A 24480-nucleotide genomic window follows, 5' to 3' on the forward strand; every position below is an offset into this window, starting at 1 on the left:
ACAGGTTTGTAGCAACATAAGGGTCAGTAAAGGATGACAGAATTTTTATTTATTTATTTATTTTTTGGCTGAACTATCCTACTTTAATGATCAACCAGAAAGTATTTCAGCGGTTATTGCCCAGGCTATCCACAAGTTCCAACTTCAATAAATACATTTTCGAAACAATTCAAGACTCAACAATTAGGAAGGGTAAATCTTTTATTACTGATTGGGGAAAAGAACAAATAATTTATGCATGTTTTAAAAAAGCATTAGGTTTGTTACCAACTTATCTGAATATCTATCCTTTTGTTATAAATATTATTAAACTCATTTTTTTCTGACATCATTAATTTGCAGCAGAGGGGATGCTTTCAAAATTATGTATATAAACAGGCCTATTTCTGAAAATCAAAAGAGTAGAAACATTCTGCACAATAGTAAAACCACAAGGATTTGCATGTGTATGAGTCAAAATCAGAATATGATATGGCATAATAGGATCTTGCCCATAAATATATCAAGTAAGAACATGGCTCCAAACCATCCAGTGCATTTGACATACCATAAAATAACTACAAAAAACTATCCAAACTCCTCCTATGCAGGACCTTCTATCATTAATGTACAGGAGAAAATGATCCAAATGTCTTGACTCTTGAAATTTCACAGTTGTCATGTGCACTAGTGCTTGTCCATTCAAATCCTGTACATGAAATGAGGCAATATATTCTTTAACAGCTCATCAGATCATATTACTACTACTTTAATTAGTTTAAAACCAAATAACACTATTCAATCCTTTTCATTATTTGAAATAAAATGGCAGTCCCTTTGCAATAATCCTTCCTCAATATTAAATTTGAAAATACATTAACTCATCCTTCAGCCTCTTCGAAAAGGCAGACTCAGACTGAATGAATTCTAAAATGGAAAAAAATAATAAACAAGACAGTTATTTTGTTATACCTGGCGAGTGTACCTTTAAATCACATGAGTTGTTACCCCGAAAGGCACAATAAATTAACAAATTAGACAGTGAATTGTTCAATGCTGGAGGGAAAAAAAAAAAAAAAAAAAAGACCTACATCTTTATGTCTCTCTGAAAAGGGAAAAACTATCATGGCCATCTATGCACTTACACTCAAGACACCACAAGATCCTCAAGATAGCTGGTTGCAAAAATACACCAAACTTATCAAATGATCTTGCAGTTTTGACACAGTCACCACCAGCTAGTCTCCTGACATCAATGTGTCAACCACATTGCAGTGAGGGCGAGAGTGAAGTCAACTGGCCATTAGGGTGAGTCTTATCGCCATGCCCTGTTCAGCAGTTTCACTTCTGCTAGACGTTTGCTGATCATGGTGGCAAAGAAAAGGCCAAAGAGTACACTGCTGATTAATACATAGTCATAGTCATCCTTAAGGACATCAAATTGCTTGGAGGGGAACACTCTGGTTTGGTAGATGTCAAGACCATACGCAACCACCTATAGGGTAAAGAAATGAAATGGAAATTATTCAGTGTGACTATGTATAATGTAATGACATGGGTGTCCAGAGCTTAAATGAAGACTAATCATACCAACATAAAGTTATTTAATACGGTGAAATGAACAATGGACTAAACTATGACTCTTACCAAACAGGTAGACTCCAGGCCAGATGGGGCAGTGTAGATGCCTCTTACCCTTGATACAGTTTGGTTGTAGTTTATAAACCACTCTGTACGAATGGGCATTTCTGGAGCATATGGTATAAGGTTTTCCTCCCTAAATTGTGAGAAAATCAATGTTCAACTTTGTTACTCAGCAAGCAATTTGTTAATCATAAAAACTAAATAATGTATGTGAAATTTAACATAGTAAATATTAGTTGAGAACCCACCGACTTTGTTCCGAGACCACCTCTGGTCTCCGCGGGTCCAGAAACATTTTTGGTAAGGATAAAATGTTGCCTGATGGCAGCCCCACTATAAAGAAAAAAGTAACACTCAGAATTTACTAAGAGAATACTGATATTTGTCTTAAGACTTTCATCTTTAAGATATGTATTAAAAAAATATTATATGTAAATTTTAAGTGAATGTAAAACAGTTGAGAAAGAAAACGAATGTGCTAAGGGGCCGTTCACACAGAACGCGTCTTTGCGTCTAAAAACGCGAGACGCGGCGCTCAAGTGTGGTTTTAAAAAAAGCACAGCGTAGAACGCGAGGGTCTCGAGACGCACTTTTGAGACGTGAGGCAATAACGACAATAACAGAAATAGGCAAATAGCAGAATTGACAGATAGAAGTTGACATAGAAAAAAAAGAAAATAAGATAATAATGAACGCCTACTCTGCCATGTTGCAGTCATATAAAACAGTTGTAATGCCAACTTGCTACTGTAAACAGAAGCTCGCAACGCTTGCCCCGCCTCCGAGTTCTTCTGATTGGTCCACTGTTTTGGAACTGATATTGATGAGCGGCGCTGCGTTTAAAAGTTGAAATTCTTTTAACTTGACACGACGTCTTAAAAACGCGGCGCTCATGTGCGAGGCGCTGCAAAAGACGCGAGCGTAATAACGGTCATGCACGTCCATCAAGCGCGTGTTTACATAGAAAAACAATGGTAAAGTAGTGCATTGGAATAGAAAAAACGCGTTCTGTGTGAACGCCCCGAAAGGGGCCAGTAATGGAACCGTTAATTTAACAGTAATGGATCCGTACATCAGGTCTTAAAGTGACAGCAGCCTAATATACCGGCTGCCAAATTATAAGATAATATTAAAAATATTTTTATGGCAGTTTTTTGGTATCAATGTCAAAATTGTGGCCAGTGAAAATGCTGAGTGGCTAGCAACTTTGGAAAACCACTAGCCACAGTAGCTGGTGAGCAAAAAAGTTAATGTCAAGCCCTACACACGTATCTACATCCAGTCTCTTAACAGCGTTACTATTGCTGGCTTACTGGTTCAACCTTCCACCACTGTTGAACCCCCGAGCATAATTTTTGATTCTTCTCTCCTTCCTCCCTCACATTTCCTCACTTACTAAATCTGCCTTTTTTAACCTCCGGAATATTGCTTGTTAATGTTCATTAACATTGCATTTTTTTTTAACATTTGCATGTTTGAATGTTGGTGATTTGTGGATTGAAAAGCATTCTAAAACTTGTTCGTTCGTGGCACAATGTTTCTCCTGGTCTCTGCTTCTAATAAACCAGATGACGACTTCTGTAGGAACGTGGTTTCTGTAGAAACGTGGCGGGCCAGCACATAATGGTGACTTGACATGGAGGGGGGACGACAAGATAGAACTGTACGAGATAGAAATGGCTCATTCTAAGGTAATAAAAACAAAGGTTCATTATGTAAGGTCTCTATGCACTACTGAAAACATGGTTATGTATATTATATTGCATTTCTGTTAATAGATCCTACCAAATTTTACACATTACACCTTTAAATGGAATAGTTATTCATCTTTCATTCTGTGCATTATGAAATAATGCAATGTTAATAGCAATAACATGAACATTTTCAATATCTGAACATTCCTAACTGCACAATATGCGCAGTACTAACCAAGAAGGTGTCGGCTGGTGATGCCTTTTTCTGTAAGTGTGGCCTCCAAAGTGCTTATGGGAGCAGGAAAGATGTACGACTGCTGCAGCACCTGAGGTGGATGTGGTCTGTCCAGGGAGCTGAACACTGTGCTGTTATAAAGCTCTGCTCCCTCAAAGAGCTCCAACACAGAAAACTCATTTCTACGAAATTTGGAGTTCCAATACACATACTATAAAAGGAAGAAAACACAAAAAGTAGTGTTAAATTCTGCACCAGAAAAATGTTTAGCGTAAAAAACAAAATTTTTTTTTTTTTTTTTTAGAAAATATTAGATTGATAAGCCTGAGTACTTACCACCACCCAGTTTTCAGAGTGCACAAAGTGAACAGGTCCTCTGGCCTTCCGCTGCACCGCCTCATGAACAATACGGCCAGTCACACCATCAATCAGGAAGATTCCAACAAAGCTGCGCTCCTGATGAGTGTCTGTGCTTTCCGTTATCACAGCCAAGAGATTAGGATTCAGATACTGCAGAGGAACAACAGGTAGAACAAACAACAGACAGGATAAATGATTAGAAAAGTGGTCTCATTTGGCCAAAAACAGGAGTCATCAAGGTCAGCAGTACCTTGTAGAGCACGCTACGATCCCCCATCACTCTGCCTTGGGAATGCACATGTTCATTTGCACGCTTTCCTTTGACAGCCACTATTTTCTGCACCTCAGTAGGGATGACCACCTCCCAGATCAGCTCTGTAGACAAATCCTGAAGGAAAATAAAGTCACTTATGAACACCAGCACCAAAAGTGCTTTCTATCTGTATGCCTGTCGAATGAATGCTAACCATGCGGAGACGAAAACCCGACAGCTTTCCCTGACTGGTGTCCACTAGGTAGAAGAATATAGAGGATGCGGTGTCTTGAAGTTGCTGTAGAACATTCTTAGTAGATGGGAATGCTGTGACCTGAAAGAGAATAAAAGAAATGGATTCACATTCTGCAAGGAACACAGAAGGTTTGTCAGAAGGACGGATATCTACCTTGTACTGATCGTCAATAAGTAGAAGGACTTTAGCGTAGTCCTGGTCAATGACAGGAAGTAGCAGGGTTTGAAGCACAGGTCGGGGTAAAGCAGGGACACTAATATGACTCTTCTTGCCAAAGATGGGATTGAAGACATATAGGCTTCCAAGACCTGTGTCCTACAAATAGAGTACATTTTTAAATTTAGCACAAAAATTAATAAAAATATTGAAAATAAACAAAAACAAATTAAAAAACAAGCAAATGAATATGCAACCGAATAGACAAATTAGTAAACAAATGCAAAAATGAGTAAACAAGCAAATGAACAAATGGAGCAAACAAACTAACAAGCAAATGAACAGACAAATGTGCAAACAAGTAAAGTAACTGTCAAACGTTTAATCAAGCGAGCAAGCAAATAAACTAGCAAACAGAAAAATGTACAAATGAAAGATTAGACCATTCTAGGGGTGTGATGAGATTTCTTGTCGAGGTGAAAAGCTGTCTTGCGATATAGCCATGGCCAAGTGTGAAATTTCTAGGATAAAATATGCCACCGCTAGAGTTACATTACGCCTCCACAGTTCTTTTTATCTTTAAATTAAAAAAAAAAAAAAAAAATCTATGAACAAATATAAATAAAAACCATTTAATTCAATTGGATAACAGTCACTTCAATCCCATCCAGCTTATCCAGCACGAGCTGCTGAGTCATACGTAGTGCAGCAGGAATCATAGTTCACTGATCATGTGACGACGAGTTAGTGATGAGATGACTGACAAGACCATGGCAGAGAATTTGTTGCATTTAGAGTATGCATGGTCACGAAAGTGAAAGTAAAACATGCATTCAGACGTGATTTCAATACCCCGCATTTTGAAAGTGGCTCCCTGTATGAAAGCTATCTGGGCTGTGTAATTGTAACCATGTCTTACCTCTGTATCATGCTTGCAGATCTCTATTTGCACTTTGAATATTGAGAGAGTACTTTGATTATGGTTGCACTTATTGTTTGCACTTAAGACTAAGAGAAAACTGTGTTATTAATTTTTATTTATGCCGCTTTTATTTCTATGATCAATTTGTGGTGAGTTTAGTAGGGATGTCCAGATCCGATCATGTGATCGGAAATCGGGCCTGATCATGTGGTTTCAGACTCGATCGGAATCGGACATTACCTCCCGATCAGGACTCGGATATATATGTATTAGGGGTGCAACGGTTCTCGGTAAAAAAAAAATCGAACCATATGGTTCTCCACTTACACTGCGGTCCATCTCGAATGACGACGCATCCAGTGTTGCCAGATTGGGCGGGTTCCCGCCCAATTGGGCTCCTTTTGGTCACGTCCGACCGGAAAAAAATGCATTGGGCGGGTCTTTAAAATTTGGGCTGGTTTTTGATGCAACAGGTGGGTTTTTATTTTTGACTATAAACAGTATTCTTTATTATTTTTTTAATGAAAACTATCTATAAAATAAATTATATAATGTAGGATGACGTTTAAATTAGGTATGGTTCAGGTTAGCCAATAAGGTTCAGGGGAATCCTGTCCAATCAGACTTCAAGCTTGATTGGCGGGTTGTTGTAGGCTAATCGTCAAAACTGCATTATCATCATCAGTGATCATCATTCATCCTCATCATCATGCCAAAGTGGGGTAAATATAAAAAGTCCTACAGAAAGGAATGGGAGAGCGACCCGTCTTTAAAAACATGGATTACACCTGTGGTAGGCGATGATACAAAGGCATTTTGTAAATACTGTCAATCAGAAATCAGAGCACAGTTAAATGATTTGAAAGAGCATGCTAATACAAAAAAACACAAATCGCGCTGTGCACCAAGTATAAAAACTTTTACTGTGTCAGCGGGAGCAGCAGGGCAGTGTCCGATCAAAGATGACCAAAAGCGCCGTGAAATTAGAATCGCTGCCTATATTGCTTGTCACAGTTCAATAAATGCGGTGGACGATTTGTCAGACATTTTGAAAGATGAGATGGGAACATTCCAAATGCACCGGACAAAGTGTACAGCCATTATCAAATCTGTCCTCGCGCCACACTTTAGAGAAGAACTTGTGGAGGATATTGGGGAGTCTCCATATTCCCTGTATCTCGATGAAAGCACTGACATATCCGTGAACAAACTTCTTTGCATTTGTGTGAAATACCACTCAAAAAAACACAGCAAGTTTGTAAGTACATATCTTGGACTTGTGGAGCTGACAGATGCTGATGCTAAAGCCATATCAGACACTGTTGTCGCTTTTCTATCAAAGAACGGTCTCCAGATTAAAAACATGATGGGCATTGCCACAGATGGTGCCAGCGTTATGGTTGGAAAAAACCACTCGGTTTTCACCCTACTTAAACAAATACAGCCAAACCTGCAGCTTATTCGCTGTGTTTGCCATTCACTTGACATTGTTGCAAATAAAGCAATGCAGCTTCTTCCAAGCAACATAGAATACATGGTTAGAGAAACCTACAACTGGTTCGCACATTCAGCAAAGCGGCAGTATGAGTACAAGAACATATACGAGACTATCAATAACGGGGGCTGCCCCTTGAAATTAATAAGTCCAAGCTGTACCCGTTGGCTTGTGATGGCTGACTGCATTAACCGCATTGTGGATCAAAAAGATGCCCTCACACTGCATTTTAACATGGCTTCAAGTACAGAACACTGCTATACTGCTCGGCTTTTAAAGGAAATGTACAATGACAAAACTAATCTCCTTTACATGTACTTTCTTCAGCCTGTTCTGATGGAAATCAAAGCTGTAAATAAATGCTTTCAATTAGAAACAGGAAACTCTCTCGGTGTCTTTAGAGACTTGGAAAGGCTGTACATGACAACTGTGAGACGCATTCTCAAACCGAGCGTCTTGCGTAATCACAAGCAGCTCCGTGAACTTGACCTCACACAGTCTGGCATATTCCTATCCCCTCTGGATGCAGACCTGGGTACCACATTTATGGACAAACTGGAGGAAAGTAGGCTAGCCCCAGACATGAAGGAGAGGATTTCTTCACGTTGTATGGATTTTCTAAAAGAACTTGTAAAGCAGTACCAATTGCGTTTACCTGCTTCAATGGAAATCCTGAGCAAACTGGAGCTCTTCTGCCCGAAATCTGTTATGTCCACTATAAATAGGCCTGGAGTAAAGGACTTGCCAGCTGATCTTTTCTCTTGCCCCATTGGTACATTAGAAACGCAGTGGAGGAATGTGGCAACCGCAAACTTCTCTGATGATCAGGACATTGACAAGTTTTGGCTCGAAGTCGAAGCGTTTAAAGATGCAGGGGGGCACAAGTGTTTCCAGGAATTGGCACAAGGTGCCATAAGACTTCTTGTTCTGCCTGTTTCCAATGCCCATGTTGAGCGGGCATTTTCCCTCGTCTCGCTTTTAAAAGATGACACTAGGAATCGCATGGGACTACCTTTACTCTCCAGCATCATGGATGTGCGCACTGGCCTGGTCAGAAATGGGTTTACCTCGGCAACATTCAAACCTCCCAGGCAGTTGCTGGAGAGATTTGACTCAACAATCTATTAATCAAACTGGTTGTGACTGTACAAAGTTGGTCCTATTATATAGTTCTAGAATTGTTCTATAATAAGGACATTTTCATCAGTTCTGCGGGGATTATCTACGTTAACTTCATATTAAAAGGTAAGCGTGTTTATGCTATTAGCCTACAGTTTTATTTTGATGTACAATTCTGATGTTTGATCATTTCTGAAACGTAATAGCTGATATAGTGTCTAGTGACGATTCAGTGTATCATTCAGTCATTATTTTATTTAAAATTAAAAGAAGGAAAAAACGAGAACTCATGTTGATTCGCCCAGTGGTCTATAAGTTAAATAATAATAATAATTTTAATAATGATTATATAAAAAAAATTAGTTGGTAATTAAGCACAAATTTGTATAGCCTACTAATACAAAAAGAAAAGTATAATGAAATGATTTGAGAATTGGCCTATTAGAAAATAACTGTAGTTCTGACAATAGTAGCACAAGAAAAATAAAAAATGTTGTCCCCTTCTGAGGTTTCCGATGTAGACCTTGTGTTTTATTAAAATTATCATTTATATTTATATAAAAAAATAAAAATAAAAAAAAAAGATGTAGCTACTGAATATACTTGGGGCGAGCCATGGTGCTCGCCAATGTGCGATTTGTTAGTCTGGTTGTTTAATAAGAAAAAAAAAATTGTGTGTTTTATTCTATAACAGTTTTAATAACGTCTCCGGTTACTATGGTAACCTCGGTTCCCTGAGAGACGGGAACGAGACATGGCGTCAGAAGCTGACGCTTTGGGGACTCCCTTTTCTCCTAATTCTCCTGAAATCCTATTGCACAACGCCAGTGAAGTTGCAACTCTCACTGGCCAATGCCAGCCAAGACGGCGAAAGGGGCGGTACCCGCCTCTATATAATGCGCCGACCTGGCGGCATAAGCTCAGAATCTTCCGACTGAACGAGAGTACAGCAGACCTGAGCGGTGAACACGGCAGTCTACGCCATGTCTCGTTCCCGTCTCTCAGGGAACCGAGGTTACCATAGTAACCGGAGACGTTCCCTTTCGAGAACGGTCTCTCGACATGGCGTCAGAAGCTGACGCTTTGGGGACTGTATAGAACAACGCCGTGGGAACAGCGAAGAAGGAAAGCTCAGCCACTGCGGAGCTACTATGAACAGTAATAAAACATAATCCCCAATGAGTACACGCCTACGAAATGCTTATAACGTGGTTACTCATCTAACACTGTATGCATTCAAGAATAATATACAGGCTACATACGGGGTATTGAAGCATGTGGGCGGCCAGGCCGGGCACAGCAAAAAGAACATACACTTAACGAGCAGCTGTTGCTGGCGTAGGTGTAACATGAGAGAATTCATAGTGAGCCCTTGCTCATTGCGAGGACATAGACGAACTACTGGAACTGTGTCCCATATTCCAGGTCGCTTATGGTGGCATAACGTACGCGACAACAACGCGCCTCATACAGCTCGCTCTGCCAACATGAAGGGGAGAGCGCCACAGACTGGGTGTGGCGCTGGCTCCGCCCCCAGATTCACTTATACGACCTAGTTGAAACCACCAGCCTCAGCTAATGGGCGGGAACTGCAGGTAGAATATGAGTTGTATTCAACGCCAGGACTTGTGAGGCTAGAGAACACACGTCCAAATTGTAAAACCTGGCGAAGGTGTTCTGCGACGACCAGCCCGCCGCCATACAAATGTCTTTGATGGTGACGCCTTTAGTCCATGCCCACGAGGATGCAATCGCCCTCGTTGAATGCGCTCTGACGCCGATAGGGCATTCCATTCCTTGGTTAGAATAGGCCAAAGTGATCGCATCAACCACCCAATGCGATAGCCGCTGCTTAGAGACGGAACGTCCTTTGGTACTGCCGCTGAAACACACAAACAGCTGCTCAGAGAGCCTGAACTGAGCCGTGCGGTCAATGTAAATTCGCAAAGCTCGCACTGGGCATAACTCCTGATGAGGCGCGTTATCCACTGACTCCTGGGTGAAAGCCGAAAGAGTTATCACTTGAGCTCTGAACGGCGTTGACAGTGATTTAGGCACGTAACCCAGCCTCGGCCTGAGTGTGACGTTACAATCATCTGGCCCAAACTGCAAGCAATCAGCGTTAATAGAAAGCGCTTGCAAATCCCCCACGCGTTTCACTGAAGCGAGGGCGAGTAGCAGCGCGGTTTTAAGTGAGAGCTCCTTTAAGCCGACTGACATGAGCGGCTCAAAAGGCGGCCGAGTCAACGCTTCGAGCACAAGAGCTAAATCCCATGACGGCACCGTGGGGGGGCGAGAGGGTCTTAGTCGCCTTGCACCCCTCAAAAAATTTTACCACTAGGTCGTGTCTGCCCACCGAGCGCCCATCGATAAGGACATGAAAAACTGAAATAGCTGCCACATAGACTTTAAGAGTGGAAGGCATACTGCCGCCGTCCAATCGCTGCTGCAAGAAATCTAGAATGCCTGAGACGGGGCAGCTTCCCGGTTCGAGACCATTCAGTTCGCACCATTTCACAAATACTGCCCATTTAGAAGCGTACAGGCGCCTTGTAGAAGGGGCTCGCGCCTCCGTAATCGTGTCCATAACACGGCAAGACAGAACGCTCGGATCTACCGGCTCCCTTGCACTACCCACACATGAAGTTTCCACCATTCGGGGTTGGGGTGCCAAATCGACCCGCCCGCTTGGGACAGAAGGTCTCGTCTCAGTGGAATCATCCACGGGGGAGCCGTTAACAGTTCCAGCAGATCGGGAAACCACGGCCTGTTCGGCCAGTACGGGGCGATTAGAAGCACCGACGCTCTCTCCTCCCTGATCTTGTGCAGCACTTGTGACAATATCTTCAGCGGAGGAAATGCATAAAGGCGAACATTCGGCCATGGCATCGTCAGTGCGTCCCCTCCCAGGGGAGAGCGCGACAGAGAAAAGAACAGAGGACAATGCGTGTTCTCCTCCGTCGCGAATAGGTCCACTTCCGCCTTCCCGAACTGTTCCCAGATCATTCTCACTGTCCCGGGGTTCAATCTCCATTCTCCTTGAGGGATCCCGTCCTCGACAGCATGTCCGCGCCGCTGTTCAGGTGGCCCGGAACATGCGCCGCTCGGATGGAGAGCAGATGGTGGTCGGCCCACAGTAGAAGCTGCGCAGCCTGCTCGTAAAGGGCTCGCGAGTGCACTCCGCCCTGGCGATTTATGTACGATACCACCGAAACATTGTCCGTACGAACCAATACATGATGGCCCCGGACTTGTGTGAGGAAGCTTCGAAGAGCCAGAAAGACCGCCCTCAATTCGAGGCGATTTATATGCCACGTCTTCTCCGATTCCGTCCAGTAGCCCGACGCTGGAACGCCATCGCAATGAGCTCCCCAGCCCGTCGTCGACGCGTCCGTCGTGACCACTCTCTCCGCCGCGTAACCACACCCAGCTGGGCGCCGCGTCGGTACAGGTCGGGATTCCGCCACGGCGCGAGCGTGCTCAGGCACCTGCGAGTGACCACAACGCGGGCATAGCCCATTCTCCAAGCCCTCCTTGGTACCTGAGTTTTCAGCCATAACTGGAGGGGGCGCATATAAAGCAACCCGTGGTGGCATACCGCCGCGGCCGCCGCCATCCGTCCCAAGAGCCTCTGATATTCCTTCAGCGCTACAGGACGGCCCAGACTGAAAGCACTCAGGGCGGACATCAAATCGCGAACGCGCTCCTGACCTAGACGCGCTCTCATCGCGACCGAGTCCAACTCCACCCCCAGATACGAGATTGACTGGCTGGGGCATAACATACTCTTTTGTGTATTCACGCATAGACCCAGGTTCTCCAAATGAAGCAATAGAGTGCGTTTGTGGCCGTTGAGCACATCCTTCGAATGGGCTAAAACTAGCCAATCGTCCAAATAATTGAGTATGCGTATTCCGTTCGCTCTCAGGGGGGAAAGCGCTGCATCCACACATTTTGAAAACGTGCGAGGAGCCAGGGCTAATCCGAACGGCAGAACTGTGAACTGATATGCTGTGCCGTCGAACGCAAATCTCAGAAAGCGCCTGTGACGAGGGGCGATCCGAATATGAAAATATGCGTCTTTCAGGTCTACTGAAATAAACCAATCTTCGGGCCGAATTTGCGCGAGGATCTGTTTCAATGTCGTCATTTTGAAAGGGCGCTTGAATAAAGCCCGGTTGATGGGTCTCAGGTCTAATATCGGACGGAGGCCACCGCCTTTCTTTGGAACGACAAAATAGCGGCTGTAGAACCCGCTCTCCCTCTCGCTTGGCGGGACCACTTCTATCGCGCGCTTTGCGAGTAGATTGAGAACTTCTTGCCTCAGCACCGACTCGTTGTGAGCCGGCACTGTCGACATAACCACGCCATTGAAACGGGGCGGTCTGCGCCGAAACTGCAAAGTGTAGCCGTTCTCTATTACGTTCCGCACCCAATCCGAAATACCCGGAACAGCCCGCCAAGCGCTCACAAATTGGCACAGAGGACGGGGCACCCCGCCTTCTGTATTCAGGACAACGTCGCTGTATACTGGGGTAGCGCGCTGACAGCTCTCTTGACGAACGGGCGCGTTGAGAGGCGGCGAGTCGTGTATGTAAGAACTGACACGGGTGTTCCGCTGCGGCGGAGGACCTACATTCCGGAGCGCGAGCGCCGCCGATTACACGGGAGAGCTGCGAGCCCGATTGTATCTGCAGCAATTCGCCTGCGTATAGAGTGCGAGAAGCTGCCGCTGCTAGAGGAGGAGAAAAAGCTCTTTTGTGAGGTTGTAACATTCTTTATTACATTTACAACAGAAACATTCTCGTAGTCGCCTGCAACCGCCAAGGGGACTTCTCGAGAACACCTCGGACGCTTCGCAGCGGGTCCTTCGCTCAGCGTCCTCCTCCTCTGCACTCTCCCGTCAGGAACGAGGCTTCTGTTCCGAAGAACTAGGGAGCAGTGCCGGGGCGGCCGCCTTTCTTAAAGCCGTGACGCGACTTCGGCGGTCTCTGCCAGGGTGCTCTGGTACGTGCAGAAGGCTCCGGGTCTGGCGCCGAAGGGGCGGGAGCAGAGGGAGCTCGCTTCGGCGGCCTGTTTGAAGCCGAAGAAGATCTACTGCGCGCTGGAGGCGGCGCGGCGCCCGGCGCGGAAGGAAATGACTCATCGCCCTGGAACGCTTCTGTGCTTCAGAGAAGCGCTCTGCAATCGCTTCCACGGCATCCCCAAAAAGGCCGGAGGGAGATAAAGGAGCGTTGAGCAGCGCCTTCCTATCTGCATCTTTTAACTCTGTAAGAGTCAGCCACAAATGACGGTGGAGCACAACCATAAAGCCCATGCTTCGTCCGATCGCCTGGGCCGTTTTCTTCGTTGCCTTCAGGGCAAAATCAGTCGCAGCGCGCAGATCTTTAAAGGCCTCGGGGTCAGCCTCCCCTCGTCCAGGGATTTCAGGAGCTGAGCCTGGAAAACCTGAAGTACCGCCATCGTGTGAAGTGCTGAAACTGCTTCACCTGAGGCGGCGTATGCCTTATCAGCGATATGCGCGGTCACACGGCAGGGTCTTGACGGCAACATAGCGCCTGCCTTCAGGGAAGCTGACGAGGGGCAGAGGTGCGCCGCGATAGATTCCTCGACTGGCGGAATGCGCGTATAACCACGGGCTTCAGCGCCATCAACTTTTGTGAATATTTCCGAGCCGCTGGCGTGGGCGCGAGCCGCCGAGTGGGGCGCGGCCCAGGTGCTAGCGACCTCCTCGTGCAGGTCTGGAAAGAAAGGGGCTCGCTTCCCGGAGCGGCGGCTCGGCGGCCCAAGTGAAGGAACCACGAATCCAGTTTGCTCTTCGCTGGCTCGTCGGGAGAATCCCATTCAAGACCGAGATCATTCACGGCCCTAGTAAGAACCCTAACAAGCTCGTCTTGAAACGCCACCTGCCCCTCCGGCTCAGAGCGCTCCTCCAAGAGGTTGTCCGCCCAGTCCTTCTCGGACGCCGTTAGGGACATGGCCTCTTCGGGTTCGTCATCCCTCGCCGCGCCGAACGAAACCATCTCCGACGCGCCGGGGGCGGGTCGAAGACCCTCCTCGGTGAAGTAAACAGGAGGGCGGGGTGGTGAGTCACACCTCATTCCCGCATCATCGCCCCTATGCGGCTGTCCCACCAGCGGCTCGTCAGCGGCAGTGGGACGTTGCCTAGGACAGTCACCAAGGGCGATGCTCCTCCGAGCCCTCAGCACCCGCACTGGGAGATCCTCGCAGTGCGGGCAGCCCGACCCGGTGAGTGCTGCTTCTGCATGGGCGAGTCCCAGGCACAGAATGCAGTACTCGTGGGTGTCCGGAGCCTCGATAGGCCCCGAACACAGCGTGCAGAAGGTAGACATGCTGGAACGCCGAGAGGGTAATCCGTCTACTTCGCGTCTTCTCCACAGCTGTCTCGTAGTAATGTCGAAGTTATTAATTGTTGAAGTGAAAAGGAAGATTCTGAGCTTATGCCGCCAGGTCGGCGCATTATATAGAGGCGGGTACCGCCCCTTTCGCCGTCTTGGCTGGCATTGGCCAGTGAGAGTTGCAACTTCACTGGCGTTGTGCAATAGGATTTCAGGAGAATTAGGAGAAAAGGGAGTCCCCAAAGCGTCAGCTTCTGACGCCATGTCGAGAGACCGTTCTCGAAAGGGAACAGTATGTATTTTGGGCTGGTATTTTTTGAAATGGGCGGGTTTTAAGCTGTAGTTGGGCTGGAAATCTTTAGTCCAATCTGGCAACACTGGACGCATCTATTGGTTAATATGGTTTGTTTAAAATAGCAACGTGGAAAACAGACAGAGTTCAGATAATGTATGTTTCAGTCGATAGATGCACAAAACGTTACAACGATAATCAGAAAGCGTGGACAAAATAGTCACTCTTTGTAAACTGTTAACTGCGAGTGTCGTCTGCTCTAATGTCCAGTCATTTACACCGTCATCACCCGGGTGTTGATAGAGCGCGAGCGCAGGTGAGACCTGAACAGCACACGTTGCTGTCTGTGTTTAAACTAACTCATTTAAGCCTTGCTGATTTAAACCTTCAAGAACAAGACGCGAAAGAGAACTCACACGCGCTGTGAGAAGATTTGTCAGCTTATTTCAGTCAGTGCGCAAATACTGAGTTCTCTTTCAAGTCTTGCGCTTCGGCGGCCACATTCATACAAAAATTATGTCAACATGCCCGTCCTAGCGAGTATCCTAGCAAACATAGTCGGTTATGTCTTAAGTGAACGTATATTAGTCGAGAAAGACAGCGCATGTGGAACAGTATGTGTACTGGATCGTGCATGTCTTAAAGGGAAAACAACTATTTCTGCTGCCTGTTTTTAATGTTAAATCAAACAACAAATAACAAAGAAATCACTCACTGCTCTTGACTGAATAGTTTTTGTAACTTCAATAATGATTAATCTTTATTTATGTTACACATGTAAAGATAATATGCAGTGAAATTTTATATTTGATTACTATTTGATTACTGTTAGATACCTGAAAAACCGGAAAAGCACTGTTCCTGGATCTGTTTTTTCGCTCTTTATTCTTTTTTATGTAGGCTATTATAGAAGTATCGGATCGGGACTCGGTATCGGCAGATACTCAAAATCAAATGACTCAGACTCGGACTCGAGGGCAAAAAAACGTGATCGGGACATCCCTAGAGTTTAGTGAGGTCAAAAGTTCTAGAAGCTCATAAATCATGTACAGTAACATCTGAAGAGACTCATATGAAATCATACAGAAGAGAAGCCAGTCAAGTTGAGTTTGTGGCAAAACCTTTTACAGTGCTTGAGTATTGTTGACTTTTACTGCATATGATAATTCATACTCAGAAAGTAGAACTGAAATTATATTCATTACAAGATGATTAGTTAAAACATTTCAAATGCACATGCAGATTATATATCTAGCCAGGTATTTCGTCACTGAGGATTTCTTAAAAATCTTGTCACGCTCTCGTGAGCCAACCGTCTCGTCCTCGTGAGCCAACCGTCTCGTCACACCCCTAGACCATACAAAAGCAAACTTCAAAATCTTACCTTGTCTTTTATAAGAAGTGTGCACTGTGGAGGATGTGGAAAATGGGCAGTGGTCCTTTGCACTATGAGCTTGAAAATGGAGTTGGGCTGGATGTCTTCTAAAAACTGTTTCCACAAAATGGTTCCCGATTTACTGTCGATGCCAAAGAGCTGTGTAGAAAAACGACAGATGTATTTACCGACAGGACAGCTAAAAGGACAAAACATCTGTGCTTCCTGTAGTTACCTTTCCAGAGGCGGTCACCATCACCATCATCTTCTGCAGGTTAAACTCATCCCGAGAAAGTGTGTCTATGGTGACCTCATTCTTCACACTGCTGCGAGGCTTCCGGGCATCATAGAAGAGTTTCCAGAGGTGGGCCATCCAGGCCTGCAGCAGGATAAACTGGGAAGAGAGGCGCTTGAGAACCATGGGTAACAGCCCATCTGCAGGCAAAAAGAGATCAGTGATAAGTGTCAGAGATAACTCCATCCTTCTTCACTGAAGAAAAAAAACAGCTTTAACATTACTTTAGTTACATTCTTAAGCAAATACATTGTCCAAAAGTTAGAGACACTGACAAAGACTTCGCATAAAATAAACAGGATTAGGAAGAGAAGCAAAATTAGAGGAAGCTCTCTACTTTACCTTGAATGGCTGGATCCGAGTGCAGCGAGTGCAAAAGAAAACAGAAATAAATAAATACAGAAAGAAATGGCAAGCCATGGAAAACAGGACAGATGAGTAAGAACGAAGGTTTTTTTTAGCTTAGCAAGCAAAAGCAGCAACATCCCAACACACAGACATAAATCACAAACGCACAATACAGGCTTACATAACACTCGTATGTAAGCCTGTATTGGTTTAATCTGAACAGATTTTTGACTTTAAAGTCAACATGAAATCAAAATTGATTTAGATTGTTTTATAATACGTTTTAGGTCCTAACAATGCATTGGTGCATGAAGTAAAATGGCTTTTAAATGAAACTTCATGTTGACTTTAACATTCATATTGTGAACTAACTTTTCTTAACCTGATTGCTCCATAATGACATAAAACGGAGGAATAAGACTATAAACATGTTATAAGCAAAAAAAAAATAAATAAATAAAGGAAGTCATAAACAATGGTGTCCATTTATGTTGCACTTTACCAGCTTTCTTTCCAAACTCTCCCTCCAGCTCTGCCTGTGTTCCAGTCAGAGGCAGATCAACCATCTCCATGGTGACCACATCAGCCAGGGCCTCCTCCCTCATCCAGACTACCCTGCCTACAGTAGAACACACACACAAAAAAAAAAAAAAAAAAAAAAAAAAAAAAATCAACCCCTTGCCTTTTGTTGTTTATATCAACTCTTTCCCCACCATTGAGAGAATTTTCCAGTTTTCACTTTTATATGGTAGGGGGCGCCATAACGCATCTTCTAGAGACTCTCCGGATCAAAACATAGGCAAAAGGGAGCAAAAAAGCTTTTTTATGAAACTAACATTCAAGTGTTGATAAAAAAAAAATGCATGAAGTTAGAACAAAAATATTTTTTTTTTCATTCTTTAGAGGTATTGTTCTCTCTTTTTATATATTGCATGTTCAGCTACTCATACAATAAAATATTAGTGGCGAGCGGTGACTTTTTTAAACGGGTATGCTGTGTGGTGCGTCATGTAAATACATGTGGCCAATAGAGTTACGTTGAATGGGTTTATAGCTAATATGCGAGACACTCACGTTCTCTCTAGACATTGATAGTTTACTCATTTGCTTGCTCATGACAAATAGAAACACAGTGAAAAGTATTTCTAATATGTTGGAACTTTTATTGAGAGTAGCCCATATTTACCTGTGGGGACGTGTCTTCACAAGCACCTGTAAGAGCTTTTGTGACGTTTTAGTCGACGGAGGCGCAACATGCGAAAGGTGTGTTTGCAAAATATGCTGTATTTTTGTAATCTGCTAGGTGCCGCTAGTGTCAAAGAAACGACATACTTCAACGTATCAGACACGACAAATAAAAAACACCATGGCGTCAATTTAAATGTATGCCACAAGTACCTTTTAAATTAATTATTAAAAATAAGTAAAACAACTAGTAGCCTATTATAAATAAAAAAAATGTAATTATAATAAATAAGTAGTCTATAATAAATAAAAATATCAGTAGGCTTTAAAAAAAAATCAGTTCTTCTATCAGTTCTTTAAAAAAAAGTTGAAATTATGCAAACGCAAAAACTATATCGATTTCATAAAAAAATCTCTATGGAGAAAATGAAATACTATGAAAATAGTTTTAGTTATGATTTTTTCCCCCCATTTGGCTAAGTCTGGTTAGTTTTTTATCAAATACAATGTGATTTTCGGTAATGGAGATCTGGCAGTAGCGATTTTTTCCTCTTGGGCGAGCGGTCCGCTCATAGCTTATCCTGCCCACGTAATTTGCAATAGACCAGCAAACCAATGAGAACGCGCGACAATGATGACGTTCGATAACAAAAGCGCGAAGGCGCAAAAGCTGCTGCAGATCAGCTTACCCGGAAGTGTCCGTAACTGGCAGACTTAAGGAAAATTACCATCGTTTGGCAAATAAATAAATTACGGACAGTTACATACGCATTACCAATCATGTAGGCTTTATGATACACATCAAACAAGGGATTTAATAGTAATTTATAATGTTATTAGTTGCCGAGACCACGAATGGCTTGGGTATGCAGAGCATTCGCAGCTTATATGGACCGCACGCCACTGAGATATATATATTATATATATTCAGTAATTTTTAAATAGTTATTTATTAGTAATTTATTCACATTACTATTTTATTAATAAATTGATAAATAACTAGTCACTCCTAGTCCTCCATAATGTAGTTCATACCAGGTTGCTGTAGAAATGTGAGTGTAAGGTCTTCCGTCTGCACCATGACTCTGTAGCCCACAGAGTCATCTTTCTTCAGAAAGGCGTGGACATATAACTAAAGAACAGACAAACCAAATTCACCAATAACACAAATGATCAGCCTATAATCGTTTAAGCTTATATCCTTCAGCATCAGTCCTCACTCGGTTTGGCTTTCCTCCATTAGGGTCCATGTGGTAGATAATGGTGGTGTCAAGGTGCCTCCGCCCTGTGTCAGCACTGAATAGGTTGATGCTGCAAGCCTTGAATAAGAACAACAACCCATTAAGATACAAGTATATACACTTGTAAATACGTTTTTTGAAATGTGACTCACAGTATCATTCTTTGGGGACATCACAGCAGCAACTGTCTTCTCTCCAGATGTAGCAAAAGCAGCCAAATATGACTGAAATATGAAGAACATTGTGCTTTAGACTTTGAAGAGTAAACAAAAATACAAATTTCTATAAGGAATACTGCCTGTATAAACGTGGGAATAGAGATGAACGAGTGGGCATTTCAGTCATGTTAAAAGCGTCAATGTCACATTTGCATAGGCCGTACTATTTAAATTCATGATCGGTTGACTGCCAAATTAAAATATTAAATAGAACGATAAAATAATGTTATTAACCAGTTAATGGAAATTTCTAATAAGCGTTTTTTAATCAGAAAGATTAGAAAGACTTGATTTAGTATTCGTTCCTTGAACCGGTTCAGAGCCCTGGTGTGAACGTGGCCTTAGATGTGCGAGACCTATCAGTTCTTACTGGATTAAAGTCCCGGAGCGGAGCGATGAGGCCATCTTTGAGCTGCAGCAGGATGTGATGATCTGGACTGAGCTGCAGGAAGAACTCAGCGAGAGGAGATTGTGCCGGATTGGGCTGAGTGGACGTCAGAACAGGCTGGAATCCAGACGCCACTTCCAAGTCTAGCGTCTAAAAAATAAATAAAAGAGACATCCATGATATTACTGATAGTTACAGAAGATTGAGGAAGCACTGTATGTTAAATACAAATGTAGTGACATTTGCACCTGTAGGTGGATCTGTCTCATTTCTGTCTGTTCTGCAGACTGCAGTGGTAGAGTATACAGGGATTGTGTGATCTGATCCACACACAGTAGGATCCCTGAGCTGATGACTGCACAGCTGTTCTCCAAGCTTGACATCCATGCAGCTTCAACTGATTTCTAAGAAAAACAAATGTGTGACTATCATTATCTATGTAACTTGACTCTCTCAATAAGAAAACTTACTATATTTGTGTATTATTGTAAAATTATACACTACAGTTCAAAAGTTGTGTGGCGGCAAGATTTTTTGTTTTGTTTTTGAAAGCTCAGCAAGCCTGCATTTTATTTGATCACTTCACAATAAAAACAGTAATATTGTGAAATATTATTACAAATTAAAGGTCCCGTTCTTCGTGATCCCATGCTTCAAACTTTAGTTAGTGTGTAATGTTGTTGTTAGAGTAAAAATAAAATCTGTAAAATTTTAAAGCTCAAAGTTCAATGGCAAGCGAGATATTTTATTTAACAGAAGTCGCCTACATCGAACGGCCAGTTTGGACTACATCCCTCTACTTCCTTCTTTAATGACGTCACTAAAACAGTTTTTTGACTAACCTCCGCCCACAGGAATACATAAAAAAGGGGGCGTGGTCTTGTTGCGCTCCCACGGAGAAGAGCAAGAGTTGCGTTTATAGTATATATGTGTATATATGTCGTCGAAGCGCTGTTATTTTCATCCCGCAGTCCAATCACCTTTGTTTGGCCTTCCCAGGGATGCTGTACTTAGAGATCAATGGTTACAATTTATGTTTAACTCGGTTCCCGAAAATTATAATCCACATGTAAAACTATGTGCAGCACATTTTTCTGAGGACAGCTTCCTCAATCTCAATCAGTTTAATGCCGGATTCGCACAAAGATTATTCTTGAAAGATGGAGCAGTTCCCTCTTTGTCTGGAGAAGGCGTTGTTTATGGACCATAACCGGTAAACTAAGCTGCTGTCGAATCACAACACAGGACCCGCTGGCACAATCAGAACTCGTTACGTATTTGTGAAGGAGGGACTTCATAAAACTTAATAGAAGGAAGTCATCAGTCCGTTTTTATGACAGTGGAAACAGCGGTATACAGATAAGTAAATTATGTGAAAAATACTGTGTTTTTTTACACGCGAAACATGAACACGTTATATTGCACACTATAAACACAACCAAAGCTTCAAAAAAAAAAAAAAAACGGGACCTTTAAAATAAGTTTTCTATTTGAATACATGTAATTTATTCCTGTAATGCAAAGCTAAATTCATTACTCTGGTCTTGAGAGTCACATGATCCTTCAGAAATCATTCTAAAATGCTGATTTGGTGCTCAAGAAATATAAGAAAAAACAGTTAATATTTTTGTGGAAAGTATGATTAATTTTTTTCAGGGTTTTTTGATGGATATAAAGTTCAAAAGAACAATGTATTTGAAATTAAACCTTTAGTAACATTATAAATATCTTGACTGTCACACAGTTAATTTAATGTATCCTGAATAAAAGGTATTCATTTTGTTCAAAAAAGTCAAATGTTTGAACGGTGTTGTAAACTCCATACCTTCTTCATGATTTCTCCATCTTCAATTTTGTATTCAACAATAACAATATGGGAGTTCGGCACAAATCCCAAAACAAACACCAGTCCATTCCCACCAGAATAAATAGTTTGATACTGAACAGTGTCACTGAAGGAAAAAAAAAGAAAAAAAAAAAGTCAAGAACTAGAACTAATCTCTAGCAGCAATGAGAATCAATTACATCAGAAAAAGAAAAGCTGTTCCAAGATTTCTCATCACCTGTCAGGTAGGTTTTCCACCCATATCTGACTGCCACTTGAAAGGTCATGGAGAGAGATTGCTGATTTTTTCAGCACAGCAACATACTTCACAAAGTCTTGAACTCCAACTAAGGCAGCGGCCTGAAAGCTGTGGTCAAAAGAGGACACTCAGTTTGATGCATCATTTAAACCCAATTCTGTCACAATACAACATACACAAAATACAACCTTCCAGTATCAAGCACTGCCTCCCACTTCAAGCCACCGACTGTGGTCTCCCAGGAGCGAAGCAGACGGCCATTCCCGACAACAACAACAGCGTCTAAGAGACAAGAACCGTTTAAGACCCAAAAAACAAAGCCCAATTTCACAATACACACTTTTCACCACATGCTTACCCTGTCCATACATAAGCAGCGCATCAATATGTCCCTCTGGTCCAGTTTTATCCACATGACGCCAGACTGCAAGAGTCAAAAACATTTCACTGACACTATTAAATGAATTGATCATACAAAACAATATTAATTCTTGCTTTTTTAATGAACAAGTTAATTTAACTAGGTAGATATATTAGAATATCCCCCCTCAGTCTAATAAACCAATAAGGGCTTATACAAAAAATAAAAACATTTTCACCTCAACTTCTATACACAAAGCCTATATAAGATTTAATGTACAAAATGAGTAAAGACTTACACAGGTCTCCAGTCCTTGAATTGAGTGAAGCAAACACGTTCTTGTCAGTTGCCACCAGGAGCTTTTTAGACGCTTGAGAATGAGTGTCAAACAAGGCAAAACGCACCTTGCCGATGAATTGTTGCCTCCTGAAAGAAACCGCAGTGAGTTGAGAGTAATGTTAACATATGACTGATGAGCCCGGTGTAGCTGACAACAGTCAGCAGCCTGCTTAAAGTACCGGCTGTTTTTACAGTCGCAGAAATCCCACTGTGGATAATACGTGAAACCAACACAAAGCTACAAATCCCGTTTACATACCAGTCAAACTTTCCAACTTGGTCTTCAAATACCGCCGATGCAGTATATAATAAAGACACAGATATTGCTAATCTGACTACAAGCCAAGCCATTGCTGCAGAGGAACAACTCCCACAATGCTCTGCGGTTAAGGACCCAAACAGCCGACCTTTAATAAAACAATAAAAAGGGATATGCGTATTCTTTCCATTCTATCTGATATTAGATTTTAGTTTATCTCTATTAATACAAAAAGTATTTTTAAATGCAATTAAATTTATCGGCGTGAACCGCTGCGTAACAAATTAACATCAGGCATTCGCGTGCTGCCTATGACTGGATTTATAATGCTTCTTGGGTCATGTACAATATAGAAAGTTTATTAACTAATAGCTACTATTAGCAGAATAATAAAGAAGTTGTTATGAAATATGAGAGATGTTATTTTTTTAAGCAGAAAGACCTGCGATCCTAAACTAAAATTCTTTAACATTTCTTTTAATATAAATTATTATATTAAATTATTAATTATGATTTGCTTAATGAATATGAAAATATTTAAATAACTTGGTAATAAACTTTGGAACCTGAAAATTTATTTTTCTGGTGTCTGTAGACCATCTTAATGGATTTCTATGGGAATCAAAACTGATCGCAGGGGGTTGTTTCTGTCTGTCCACCTGTTCTCTGTTCTGTTTAAATATGATTTTGTCCTGCTTGACAATATTTGTGAGGTTTTAATTTTCATTTTAACGAGTCCAGTGTTCCTAAAGTGCTGTTTAGGCCGTTAGGTGGCAGCACAATATAAAGACAATTTCAAACTTGCAGTTTGTTTACCTATGCAGGTGTTCAATGTTTTCTGCATCCCAAAATGTTTATATTGCTAAACTCATTGCAAATATAGTTATAACTTATAGTTATGTTTAAATTCCTGTTTTTTGGCATCATGTTTTTGCACTTTCGATGAAAACATTAGCAATGCAATGCAAGAACAAAAATACAAATAAAAAGTAAATAAACCAGGACTACAGTTAGGCTAATTACATTTTTTTTTTATAAAGATGGGCAAAAAACTGGAAACTTTGCTCATTATTCTCCAGGAAAACTAAAATAAAAATATCAAGTAGGTTCACGCCTGCTCGTGCAACACGTTACTGTAAAAGATATCATAGTAAACACTCAGCTGAACGGTACCAGACGGTTCCTGCTCAGCTTTTTGCTGGCTTACAGATGAAACAGCCTGAACACTCAGTTTAATCAGTATGGAAAAGTGTTGTCAGACACTGACATGGATGTGCACGCGGTGATATTATTATTCTTCCTGTTTACAGAGATCCTTCCAACGCGCTGTCTTCGAGCTCTGCAGCCTTTCATGCAAGTACCATGGAGATAGTCATATTTTAATTTTAATTATGTGATTTTATTGACTGCATGATGATTGTATGCACTAATGCTTCTTTTCTTGCATGAAATATTTTTTTGCAATATGAAATATTAGTTAAAAATAATGAAATTTCAATTGTAATAATCTTACAGAGCTGTGAATTATTAAGTACATAGTATAAAGTTTTCTCATTTTTAAATAGCCTAATACTATGTTTTATAGTACTATAATAGTATAATAGTGTATATTATTATACTATA

General features: G+C 42.2%; 1 protein-coding gene across 1 annotated transcript; it reads right to left on the reverse strand.

Annotated features, from left to right (window-relative positions):
• Positions 1–117: 117 nt before the first annotated feature.
• Positions 118–22966, reverse strand: emc1 (ER membrane protein complex subunit 1). The gene is made up of 22 exons (XM_067370667.1): positions 22858–22966; positions 22558–22685; positions 22257–22322; positions 22087–22180; positions 21878–22006; positions 21640–21766; positions 20063–20218; positions 19797–19964; positions 19361–19432; positions 19188–19286; positions 19003–19099; positions 17285–17401; positions 16375–16574; positions 16149–16298; positions 4575–4736; positions 4380–4499; positions 4163–4300; positions 3889–4062; positions 3553–3763; positions 1872–1956; positions 1627–1756; positions 118–1474 (listed from the first exon to the last, which is right to left on the reverse strand). Exons 1-22 carry the CDS (start codon positions 22947–22949, stop codon positions 1295–1297), a joined length of 2895 nt encoding a protein of 964 aa, XP_067226768.1. The 5' UTR covers positions 22950–22966; the 3' UTR covers positions 118–1294.
• Between the last annotated feature and the right edge of the window lie 1514 nt (positions 22967–24480).

Source organism: Chanodichthys erythropterus, chromosome 20 (genome assembly GCF_024489055.1).
Source record: "Chanodichthys erythropterus isolate Z2021 chromosome 20, ASM2448905v1, whole genome shotgun sequence".
Classification (NCBI taxonomy): domain Eukaryota; kingdom Metazoa; phylum Chordata; class Actinopteri; order Cypriniformes; family Xenocyprididae; genus Chanodichthys; species Chanodichthys erythropterus.